Source organism: Lissotriton vulgaris, chromosome 7 (genome assembly GCF_964263255.1).
Source record: "Lissotriton vulgaris chromosome 7, aLisVul1.2, whole genome shotgun sequence".
NCBI lineage: Eukaryota > Metazoa > Chordata > Amphibia > Caudata > Salamandridae > Lissotriton > Lissotriton vulgaris.
The window spans coordinates 1,489,859,767-1,489,872,985 of NC_141695.1; the positions used below are offsets into that span (position 1 = coordinate 1,489,859,767).

General features: G+C 40.0%; 1 protein-coding gene across 1 annotated transcript in view; it reads left to right on the top strand.

Moving 5' to 3' along the window:
• The window catches only part of LOC147705855 (extracellular calcium-sensing receptor-like), a 239,223-nt gene that overhangs the window by 122,837 nt on the left and 103,167 nt on the right, over nt 1–13,219 (top strand). Inside the window, exon 2 of the mRNA XM_086929571.1 lies at nt 12,909–13,200. Within this exon, the coding sequence (XP_086785697.1) occupies nt 12,909–13,200 (292 nt within the window). The remainder of the gene's footprint in view (nt 1–12,908; nt 13,201–13,219) is intronic.

Sequence of the window (13,219 nt, forward strand, 5' to 3'; positions counted from 1 at the left end):
AATGGAGCATGTTCTGCCGATGCCTCCGGCGCTCGCTCTGTTGGCCTGCAATGACAGCACGTGTGAGTTGCTGCATGCACTGTTTAATGTCACTGTTGCCCTCAGCAACGGCTGGGGTCATCTCACACACAGCGTCAGTCATGTTGCCAATTGTGTTTGACAATTTGGAAAGGTTAATGTCCATAGCACCCATGTGTCTCCCCTGCAGGCGCTGGACACGCAACATCCGTGTCTCAACCACTCCGTACCCGTCTGTTGGATCCTCAGATCTCCCTGCAGCTCTACTCAGGGGCCTGGCCCACTGTCGGACTCGCACAAGTGCTGGTGTTTGGGCGGTCGGAGTAACGGCTGTCTGCCGTGGAACAATTATGGCGGCTGGCCTCTGCTCTGTCACCATCACCTGCAGGGAGGAGACATTTGCCCTGCAGCTTTGTGTAGTTGTCCGTGCTGGTGGTGTAGTTGACCATGCTGGTGGCGGTGGTGGTGGTGTTGTCTGCCGTAGTGGTGGTGGTGGTGGTGTTGGAGGTGATGGTTGTGGCGGTGGTGATGGTGGTGCTGTGGGTTCACGTCCCTGCGGGGTCTCAGCATCGGTCAACACTGGGGTTTCAGAGATGACGAGGCAGCCGCTGTCATCTGAATCAAGGGGTGATGCATCTGTGTGTGAAACAGTGCATTGTTATTATTTTGTCATGATGTATCTGTTTTGCATACTTTCATCTAAATAAATGACACATTTGGACTGACATTTGGCCCAGTGCTGCTGGTTTCATTTAATTCACATTAGAGGTCAGATATGCACTCTTTCATGATATGACTACAACTCCCGTGATGCAACACTCTGGTGAGGGGATATGCGTTGGGAATGGCTACATATGCACTGTGTTCAGCCTTGGGGAATGGGCAGGGGTTGACAACACACTGCATATCTGCACTGGCATGCATCTTACCTTATCCTCCTGCCGTAGCACCGGAAGTGTCCAATTGGGTGACCCCCACAACAGCTTCAGGTTCAATGGTCGCCTCAACGAGGTCCTCAAGGGTTGTGTTTAGTGTGACATTCGATGGTCCCCCTCCTGTGCCAGCTGCATCCTTCACCCTTTCTGCAATCCTCTCCTTTGCCCTTTTTCTGTGGTCATACCACCTCTTTTTTAAATCGTCAATGCTGCGGTGGGTGACTCCTGCCGCATTCACCCTCTCCTTGATGCACAGCCACATCTTTAGCTTCTCTGTCTCAGGCACCTTCAGGGACAGCTTGTCAAACAGCCTGTCATGTTTGCTGCTCAACCCCCTCAATGAGTACTTCAAGTTCTTCTTTGTCAGAAAACTTTCGCTTCCTCTTCCTGGGCGTTTCCTTGTCCTGGGGTGCATCCTTCTCCATCCTGGAATGCTGTGCAGTATCTGGTCTGTGCTGGCACTGTGTTACTCCTCAGCTCTTGTGTTCTGCCTCCTCCTCTGAGCTCTTCAGGGCACTGAATGAAGCATGGGCTGTGTTACTTACTGGTTGTGATGTCATCAACCTGCTTCAGAAGCGCTGGGCTTTTATTTGCGAATTCGCAAATACCGAAATCGCAAATACTGATTCGGTATTTGCTAATTCGGTATTTGCTAATCTTTATTTTGGGGTCTCGCAATCGTGGTTTCCGATTTATTTAGCGATTTTTACCGATTCGGTATTTAATACCGAATCTGTTGATGCATCGCGGTATGCGAGTCCTTATTAGAGATTCCTTATTTTTCGCTAATAAGGATTTGTATTACCGATTTTTGATGCATATGCCCATATGTTGTTAAAAATATCGATTTTTATATTAATGTTATTAATTTCAGTATATATTTTATATGTATGTGTTTTAGATTTGTTTGTATTTTTAAAATATGTTTTAAATATTTTAGCAGTAATGATTTTTTTTATTTTGATTTTGCGTTTTTAATTCTGTTGCGGGTTTATAGGGGAATAAGGTGAGAAGTAATTTAATTATACACAACTAATTGATTATTTTTAGTAGTTATTAATTTTTGTGTATTTTAATTTAGCTTTTTTAGTACCATAGCGGGTTGTTGGTTAATACGGGAATAGGTTGGGATGTAATTTAATTATATTAAATGTATTGAATATTTTTATTTATTATTACTTCTTTAATTGAGATGTTATAGTATTAAATGGGTAAAGTAATTTATTGTTAATTAATAAATAATTGGTTGTTAATGAATTTGAATTAGTTTATTGGTAATTAATTATGGTTATTGTATAAATAAGTTTAGGTGTCTGTTGTGGTATTTATAGGTGTAAAGGGTGGTAAGGATGGGAAGTAATTTGTTTTTAATTGATAAATTAATAATCCGTTGTCAATTGTAATTAATTACCAAGTAATTAAATATATAAATTGTGTAATTAATTTTAGGTGTGTGTTGTGGTATTTATATGTGTAAAGGGCGGAAAGGGTGTGAAGTAATTAATTTTTAATTGCTGAATTAAAAATTAGTTGTTTATTAATTCATTATTTAGTAATTAATTAATTATGGTAATTGTGGAATTATTTTTAAGTGTGTTTTGTGGTGTTTATAGCAGTAAATAGTGGTAAGTATTTTGTGGTTAATTAATTATTATATAGTTGTTAATAATGTTAACTATTTGATATTTATTTTGTGTAATGTTTTAATTTTGTGTATGTTATTTTTATTTTTAAAGTGGTAATAGCTGGTATTAAATACATTTTTAAATTTGTAATTATTATTTGTTAATAGTAATAGTTTTTCTTTTAAAAATGATATTTTTAAAATTATATTTAATTGTGTTTTATTATTTTATAGTTTAATTTAGGTGTGAGGTGTGGATATTATAGTGTTAAATCATGTGTACTCAATGAATGTTTATTATTTTATTTTATTAATTAAAGTTTTTTAATTGATTAGTAATCATGTTAATTGTTTTGTTATTGGTGTGGTGTTATAGAGTAGGAAATAAAAAAAATAGATTTATATTTTAAATATTTTGTTTGTTTGTTAATATTTGCTACTTTTAAATAATTATTGTTTATACATATTTTTATTAATTTATTTTATATATTATTTGTAGGATTTTGTTATGTGTAATTCATATTATAATATGCATTTTATATATTTAATGTATTTAATTTTATATTTTTAAAATATTGTTTTTTTATTTTTATTATTTTTAACATTTTGTAATATTTTTAGGTTTTTAAAATTGTTCAAGTGTTATTAGTTATTTTTGTTTCTCTGCTATCCAACTCTTTCCCTAATGTTGCAATCACTGGATTGGGAATAGTAATTTTGTATCTCTTCGCTATCCAGCATTTAGCCTACTGCTGCATTCACTGGAGTGGAAATAGTAATTTATACCCCTCCGCTATCCAGCAATTTCCCTACTGTTGCTATCACTGGAATATGCACAATACTGAGAAATATCAAAATACAGTTGTTCAGAATATTAAAACCATGTATACAGCTACTGTAATCATGTTTTGTACATTAACTGAGTGCATTGAACGTATTGTCTGCTAAAGAGTAATTCATTTAACATAGTGAGTTCTAGTTGAACCTCTGTGTTTGTTACAAGATTCATGCCTACGTTTACGCTGACAGAACAGCACCTTTGTGTCTTTGTGGTGGACTTCTTTGTGCAAAAGCTCAGCACTGAAACATAAACAAACTCTCTGGCTCCTGGGGTTCAAAAGCCAAGTTCAAGTATCTCGAATTTAGGTCATCTCTCAGGAACGTTTTGGTTTGTTGAAACTGTAACAATGTCCTGATCTGTGGCGGCCGGCATGGATCGCAGACAAGGAGGCAGGTGGTGGGAAAATGAGGGGATTTAAAAAAAATAAAAACAACTTACCTGATTGCCGTGTCCCTTCTCGTCTCTCCTCTGTCATCTCTTCAGGCTGAAAAAGGGAAGCAGTAAGCACCCGGCTGCCCAAAGTCAATCACAATGCTGCAGTGCAGGGTTGTGATTGGTCTGAGTGCCGTAGTTCGTCACTCAGCCAGGGACTGGGGGCCCGGACATGCTCTCCACCTATGCTGTAATGCAGCCTGCATGGATTACATGCAGACTGTGCATGAATATTTGGCCGCCCGCAGATGAACTTCCAAGCATTCATGCGCACTTGGAGTGGGCAAACCACTCCTCCCCTGCCCTGCTCTGAGAGCTGAGCAGCCCACCCTCACCCAAAGTGTTGCAGCAGCAGTGAAACATAAAATGATAATACCAACCAGTTGTTATCAATTTATGTTTCTTTTATTTACACTGCTAAAAAGCAGTGTGGCGATGCTCCTCCGTCTTCGTGGAAGAGCCACCACTGGTCCGGATCTTATTCTGTTTGAATTGAAACACAAGGTGCAACATTCAAATGTGGAATGTTGGCTTTGATGTCTTCACATACAATTGACAACAATGGGAAATGCAAGCTAAACAGTGATACTAACGCAATTTCATCTGCAAAGCTAAAATTCTGTTTGGTATCTGAAGAACAGCAGAAAATCTGCATTAGTACCCCTTCCTAGAATTTTCCATGTAACGTGACTGTTGAGTTGCATTTAGAATTTGTAAAAATGATAGATGGGTCCCACTGCTCTACTGTGTGCCCATAAATGTATACTGTCAGCGTGGCAGGCACAGGGTAGATGCCTGCACTGAGTTGCGTAGTTGTACTTACTTGCCTTCTTGTGTACTGGGCTGAAAATCCATGAACTTTATATAAACTGTCAATTTCTCACCATGTGAAACATTTTATGAAAAGCGTATTTAGTAATTATGAATTGAAACATATATGCATTTTATGGGCCTGGTTCACAAAGCTAAACTTACACATTTGTGTAAGTTTACGATTATTTACATGTAGAAAGGTATTTTACTATTAGTATCTTTACAACTGCGCAGTCTATGCACATAAAAAGATAGCACAGTTAGAGCCATTACAATTGGCTATTACTGAGCCCCCAAACCTAGAAAAATGTCTTACTGATGCTGGCGGGATTACCTTGAATATGTATTGAATTGTTAACCTTGTTGCCAATGCTCTCTGATTTAAAATAGATGAACATTGCCATCATGTGGTAGAATGTCATTTGTATGTGCTAGTATTGATCAATAAGTGCTGGTTTTGTGCACCGGCAAATGCCAGCGCAAATTAAGCACTGCCATCCACCAAACTCTAAATAAGGCCATTAATTTATTGTTGCAGCTAGCTGTCCTAGTAAATAAGTGATGCTAGTCACCATGAGGAGCTGTATGTCCTCTTTTGTCAAAGTGACCAGTTTGTGGAACAGGGCTAAGACTGATTTGCGTATGGCTGGGTTTAAACTGGAATGGCATGAGGAGCAAAAAACGATGGATTTAGGCCCAGATCTCTGTACTGGAGTGAATGTTTGCCATCGTTCAACATTCTGTCTATCAATTGTTGTTTTACTTGCATTTGTAAAAAGCAAGTGGGGTGTGTATGCTCAGACGTGGGTACTGTGCTTTCCGCCACTGGAATCACGTGAGCTTGGCTGATGAGGGGTGAAACCACTCCTCCCCAGTCCTGCTCTGAGAACAGAGCATCCCCGCCTCACTCACATTGCTGCTGCAGCAGGGAAATATAAAATGATAATAACAACCAGTTATTATCAATGTATGTTTCCTTTATTTACACTGCTAAAAAGCCGTGTGGCAATGCTCCTCCGCTTTAGCAACGTACAAATTTGGAAAATTATCTTTGATGTCTTCACATACAATTGATAACAATGGAAAATACAAGCTAAACAGTGATACTAACGTAAATTCATCAGGAAAGCTGAAATTCTGTTTGGTATCTGAAATACAGCAGAAATTCTGCACAAGACCCCCTCTTAGAATTTTCCATGTAGCGTGACTGGTGTGTTGCATTTAGAATTTGTAAAAATGATAGATGGTTCCCACTGCTCTACTGTGTGCCCATAAATATATACTGTCAGCGTGGCTGGCACAGGGTAGATGCCTGCAATTAGGTATCTAGTTGTACTTACTTGCTTTGTTGTGCACTGGGCTGAACATCTGTGAACTGTAGGTAAACTGTGAATTTGTCACCATTGTGAATCATTTTATGAAAAACGCATTTAGTAATCATGAATTGAAACATATATGCATTGTATGTGCCAAGGATCCCAAAGGTAAACTTACACATTTGTGTAAGTTTATGATTATTTACTATTTAGAAAGGTATTTTACTATTAGTATATTCACGACTGCGCAGTCTATGCACACAAAAAGATAGGACAGTTCGATCCATTACAATTGGCTGTTAGTGAGCCCTCAAACCTGGAAGAATGTCTTACTTATGATGGTGTGATTACCTATAATATATGTTGAATTGTTTCACCAAATTGCCAATGCACTCTTTTTAAAAACAGATGAACAATGCCATCATGTGGTAGACTGCCTTTCATTTGCATGTGCTGGTATTGAGCAATGATTGCTGGTTTCGAGCACCGGCAAACACAGGCACAAATTAAGCATTGCCATCTACTAAACTCTAAATAAGGCCCTTCATTTATTGTACCATCAAGCTGTCCTAGTAGGTAGGTGATGCAGGCCACCATGAGGAGCTGTGTGTGTTCTTTTGTCAAAGAGACCAGCTTGGGGAGCAGGGTCAATACTGATTTGTGTATGGCTGGGTTTAAACTGGAATGGCACGAGGAGCAAAAAACAATGGATTTTGGCCCAGATCCCTGTACTGGAGTGAATGTTTGACATTGTTGAACATTCTTTCCATCAATTGTTTATTTTTGCATTTGTCACCCCAAGTGAGATGGGTATGCCCAGATGTGGGTCCTGTGCTCTCCATGCCACTAGATTCAAGTTTGTCTGGCTAATGAGAGGTGAAACTGCAAAACTGGTCCAAGGATGTTTGTTTCTGGTTCAGGGAGGACCTGGCCTGGCAGTTCAGGCTGGACTGTTCCCATGGGGAGCAGGGTCACGACTGATTTGCGTATGGCTGGGTTTAAATTGGAATGGAATGGGGAGCAAACAAACTGTGAATTTAGGCCCTGATCTATGTACTGTAGTGAATGGCATGGGGAGCAAAAAAGAGGGATTTGGGCCCAGACCTCTATACTGGGGTGAATGTTTGACATTTTTCTGCATTTTGTCCCTCAATTGTCCTTTTTGAATTGTTTACAGCACAGCAGGACAGCTTTTTCATTATCGATGCGTCCCCATATATCATTATAGTCAGAATATTGTCTTAGCTAGATATGATGTCCTAAATATAATCGAAAAAAATATTAATTGAAAATACCAGTAGGAAATCTACACCTAATGGCACTTGAGTTTTGCAAATAATATGGAGCGCAAAATATTTCTTTCTTTCAACTTTATTGACAATTTTATTGACAAAGATATTCTCACATACAACTGTGATATACTGAGGACCCAGTATGGGAACTGGATAGCCATTGTTCTACCAGTTCTACTAGCCTATTGGCACATGTCCTGTGTGGCTGGTGCTGCAGCCCCCCAGAACAAGGTGCCAGATAGACATTGAGGGAACGCACCAAAATGGCTGTCTTTGTGGCTTGCATTTTATCCCCCTGCTTCTTCTTGAACATCCTGAACATGGGCTGAGTACGTTTTCAACCCTCGCCCCTGCTCAACTCAACAATTAAATTTCCCCACTTTGATCATACCACTAAGGCACCAATAAAGACAAGTAAATTAATCTGACAATCCCTACAAGTTTTCAGGATTAAGGTGTTAATGCTGAAGGTTGTTCTCCTCCAAAGAACATTTCGTATTAAAGTCGGGGAGGGGAGAGTGCATTTTACAGACCTTTTTGGATGCATTTATCTAAAAAGTAAAGTATCTTCCAGGTGGTTTGTTTCTGAAGGAGGAGTCATTCAAAATGTGCTGAGGCTACTCCACACCAAGGGTGTTAAAGGTTTGCATTACTTCTTCCCTTTTCTGTTTTCTTTCTTCCTCGCCTTTCCTTTTTCCCATCCCCAAACATGTTGTTTCCTTTCTGCGTTTGCCTCGCTCTCTTTGTTTACCTCTCTTTCCAGTTATAATCATTTCAATTTTTTCATTCTCCGGGACAGTAGCTCCTTTGCCAGCCCCCAACCCCCACCGCTTGGCTCTGTCAACACATTCTGGTACACTTTATTTTAGAAGTTTCCTCATCAATAGCAGGTGGAAGTGGGCCTATAGTATGCTAATTCTACTTTCACTATGGGAGCCTGCCAGGCCATCGGGCCCAGTGACAGCCCCTCCTGTAATTGGTTAAGTGAAGTGTTCCCTCAGTTACTGGTAAACATTCCTCTAAATACGTTCTGTATTATTTTTCAGAGAATTGAATGAAAGCAAAGGCTATTATGGCTTGCTCCCTGAAAGTTTCCTACACATAATGGAGTTTTCTTGTATCAATAAAGGAAAGGACTCTAAAACTTTTTTTCCTTATGTTACGTTCACTTTTGTGAAAAAGCACCTTAAATGTTTACAGACAAAATGACCTCATATGCAGGACCAAGAAGTTATAAGTATAGTTTTCTTAAGAATATAATTCCCTTAGATGAACATCTGGTACAACTATTCTTTGAATAAAGATATAATCCGCAGAATGCTGTACGAGAAATACTTTTGCTGGTGTTATTTGTATTTCATTGTGTCTTGTGTGTCTAGCATGTAATGCATTCCATAACAATTATCCTGATGGAGAACTCACAAATATGAAGTAAGTAAAGTTTTATTGCGCAATTAATTAAAATCGTTGCAATGTACATACACTGGGATGAACGTTACATATTAAAAGTAAAAGGATAGACAAAGCAGTTAAAACAGAAATGTTGTAAATTAAAAAAAGGAAACAGAGAACGTGCGATAATGACACCAGAAAAGGAGCTTATGCTTGGTCAAAAAGCAAGTTAGGGGAATTAATTTCTAAAATAAACTTAACAAAACGAGCCGCCAACTGCGGAGAGTCTCCTCTCATGCAGACGTCTAGAGCTTCCTGGCAGGTCCTGATGTTGAGAAGAAGCCAAAGGGGACGCAACCAGATATGAATCTTCGAAATGAAGATCGAGTATTTTTACCATTGTTTAAACATGTAAAACAGTGAGCACCAATTGTCGTGCACCTGTCGCCTTTCCTGTTGTATCTAGGTGCTGGCCGAATTTCAATTTCACTGGTGTATTCTGAACAATTTTCGAAATTTTTTATTACTTTTTGATGCAGAATTACTGAAAATTACGCAATCAAACTTGCGTGGGTAATTAGGAATAATTTGAGAAGAAACAAGCATTTGCAATGCAATTGGTCTCGCCTTTGGGACCTTACATGTATTTAGCTATAGTAGCACATTAGCCTGTGTGCCGAAACATCTACTGTTCTTTAACATGTAGGGAAACTGAGCACCAAACTGCTTGACATGTCAGGTATGGGAGCACATGGAGAGAAATATTGCCTTTTAGCCGGAAATGGTATAGTCCAAGCTCTGTTTTTGATATAAAATCAGGGCCTTCGGTGATAATATCACTGAAAATACAAGATTTGAAAAAAATATTATTGTCTATGGGTGCTCATGGAAGACAATTTGTATGAACTGGAATCTAGAGAATGCTAAAGTGATTTTGGTATTTTACTGACCTCTGATGGTTGTTTTCTATCAAGAGAGTTAAATAGAGGCAATTGCCAGAAAAAAAAAGTCCCTCAGCAGAAAGCAAGTCTGGTATTTTACTGACCTCTGCTGGTCGTTTTCTATCAAGACAGTTAAGTAGAGGCAGTTGAACAGAAAAAACGTTCCTAGGCGGAAGCAGACATATCCTAGAGCTGATCTCCAGAGCCCACAAAGTACATACATATATAAGTATGTACTAAAGTATATAAGTATACACTAAAATATATACAAGAGGTCTCAAATGCTCGACCTAAAAATCCTACAATGAGAGCACATTTGGTGAGTGTGAACAGCGGTTCACAATACCAATCACTCCATCTTGATCGACCGTGTCGGGAACCTAGGCATTCAATCTAAAGCCAGGGACCTGATTGCCTCCTTTCTCTCAGGTAGAGCACAGGCAGTATCTTTAGGTTCTTATAAGTCACCAAACCTGATGCTACCGTGTGGGGTGCCGCAGGGATCGTCGCTAAGTCCGACACTTTTTAACATCTATGTGTCGGACTTAGCCAGGGTCATCAAAGAACATCAGATGACCCTGACCTCCTATGCAGATGACACCCAGCTTGTACTCGCAGTTAAGAACAATGGGGCTGAGGTCGCAGCCAGATTCCAACAAGGCATGCTTGCAATCAGAGACTGGATGACAAGTAATTGTCTTAAATTAAACTCAGAAAAAACTGAGGTTATCATTTTCGGGAAACTTGTTCCGGAATGGTCATCCGTTTGGTGGCCAATGTCCTTTGGCACGCCCCCTTCCCCAGTATCCAGGGTGAGAAATTTGGGGGTTGTCTTTGACGACAAGCTTAATTTTGCGTCTCACGCAAATCAAACTGCAGCAAAGGCATTTCAAAAACTAAGAATAATTAGGAAAATCATGCCATTTCTCCCAAAAAGTGCAGCAAAAACAGTGGTAAGTACTTTGGTGCTTGCATCACTGGATTATTGTAATGGGCTGTTAATCAATGCTCAAGCACGAGTGACTGCTAAACTGCAAACCGTAGAGAATGCCGCAGCGAGGCTCCTGTCGGGAACCCCCAAATTTGCGTCCATCAGTAAAATTATCAGGGAGTACCACTGGCTCACAATCAAAAATCGCATTCAATTCAAGACCATGTGCCTCACTTTCAAAGCACTCCACAATCAAGGCCCCCAGTTTTTGAAAGACCAACTAATCCCATCCTGTCCAGGGAGACAGCTAAGATCGGTAGCTAACCACCAACTTGTGGTTCCCCGCACCAGAACGGTGTCCTGGGGAGACAGACGTTTTGTGGTCTCTGCAGCCAAAATATGGAATACCTTGCCTATTAACATCAGAACCAGCCCCAGCCTTTTGCAGTTTAGGAAACTGTTGAAGACATGGTTGTTTAATCAATAACTTTTTTACCCAGTGTCAACCCGCAGGTCCTTAAATTGTTGTAGGAAATCATAGCGCCAAGACGCCTACGGGCATTTGCTCGCGCTTTATAAGTTGTAAAAATAAATAAATAAATAAATAAATAAATATTCAGGTTCTATTGCATTTTAGCACTATTTCTTGGCACAAAATGCATTTTCGCTGCAAAGGTGCATTTTGTGCTATACAAATAGCGCTAAGTGCTGCAAGTAAATTAGGGGAAAATCCTACCCTGAGAGTACATTTAGCACTATTTTCTAGCACAAAATGTATCCCTGCACCCGTTTGGACGAGAGGGATCATTTTGTGCTAAGAAAATAGCACTAAATGCCGGGAGTATGTTAGGGGGAAACTCTACCACAAGAGCACATTTAGTGAGCGCAAGCGGATGTTCGCACTTGCTATTCTTGTTCTGCTGCAATATAGTGCTATTTCTTAGTGCAAAATGCATTATTGTGCCCATTTTAGACACAAGGAGGCATTTTAAAACAAACAGTTAGGAGTCGATTTCGATTTGGGAACCAAATCCGTACGACGATTCAAATTCGTAGCCATTTCCGTACGAATCGTACAAATCTGTTCGAATCGCGTAGTACGATCCGTAGTAAAAAAATATGTCTGAATCGTTGCGAACCGTACGAAAAGGAAGGGAAAATCTGTACAATACGGACCCTTAAAGTGAACCGTACGAATCATAAACACGCCGTACGCCCCACAAGTATGATCTGGACAGGGGAATGAGTACCCGATTCGTACGGTAAACGTCACGTATGTGCAATCCGTATGGGGAGCCACACAATCACATAGGGTACGGTTCGTACACCCCATGATCGTAGGTGTACGAACCGTACCCCTACGATCATGGGGTGTACGAACCGTACCCCATGATCGTAGGTGTACGAACCGTACCCCTATGATCATGGGGTTTACGAACCGTACCCCATTATTGTAGGTGTTCGAACCATACCCCTAAGATCATTGGGTGTACGAACCATACCGGGGGTCCATTTTACACGCATTTCGAGTCGAATTCTGCTTTTTCAGACGTTTTGAGCTCTTGTAAAAACAGAGTCGTACGGAGTGTTGACTGGCCGAATCGTACATGCTGGGTTGGAAAATGATGCTTCGATCCGTACGGACATCGCGTACTGCACATTCCGAATGCAATTCGTACGGATTATTGAGTCGTACGGGCTTTGGTATGATTCAGACAAAGAACTGCTTTGGGTACGCATTGTACTACATCGTACGTACGGGGACGTTCGAGGATACGATTGGTATGGGAAAAATGCTCTGTACGGCTATTCGTACGGGATTTTACCGAATCGGAATCGCCCCCTAAGTGCTAAACGCAGAATTACTATTCTCATGTAATTATGTATAATCTTGTTGAATTCTCAAGAAATTGCACGTGATTAGACTACATTGAATTATGTGAATTACGTCTACCCCTAATTGTATCCTCACCCTTATTTTGAATGTAGGTTATCAAATATGTATTAGCAAAGATATCGACAGAGTAGCATAAAAGGCTTCTCTGACTTTAGGTATTGTGTTTTACTTGGGAGTTGCAACTATAAATTGGATAACTCTGAGTGAAACGTATTCCACAGTCGACTACTATCACCTATCATGATAGCAATTTTATATAGTGCTCTGAACATTTCATAAACTGTCGAGGTTTTTTTTTATTCTGGGCAAATCACATATGGTTTGTGGTAAATATTCCCAATGTATGATTTGCTCCTGCCTATAGACTTGAAAGAATTCACTATACATACATTGTTTCGCAGAACTAGTTTGATTAAACATGCAACCCAAGAGTGCACTTCACTTTAAATGTTGCAACATCTGATTTTATCCTACAGGTTTTATGTTGAAATGTACCAGTGCGCCCTTGCCATGGTGTTTGCCACTGAGGAGATCAACCAAAATCCCAACTTGCTGCCTAACGTGACCTTGGGATTCAGAATCCTTGACTCGTGTTATTCGGATTCTTTGGCAGCAGAGGGTTCACTGTGGCTTCTGTCAGGCGCGGGAGATACCGTTCCAAACTACAGCTGCCAGCCACCACTGAAAATGGCAGCAATTATTGGAGATTTGCGTTCCTCTTCGTCAGTTCAAATTGCTCGAATTTTAAGCCTCAGCAGGCTTCCACAAGTAAGAGTGAAAACATATT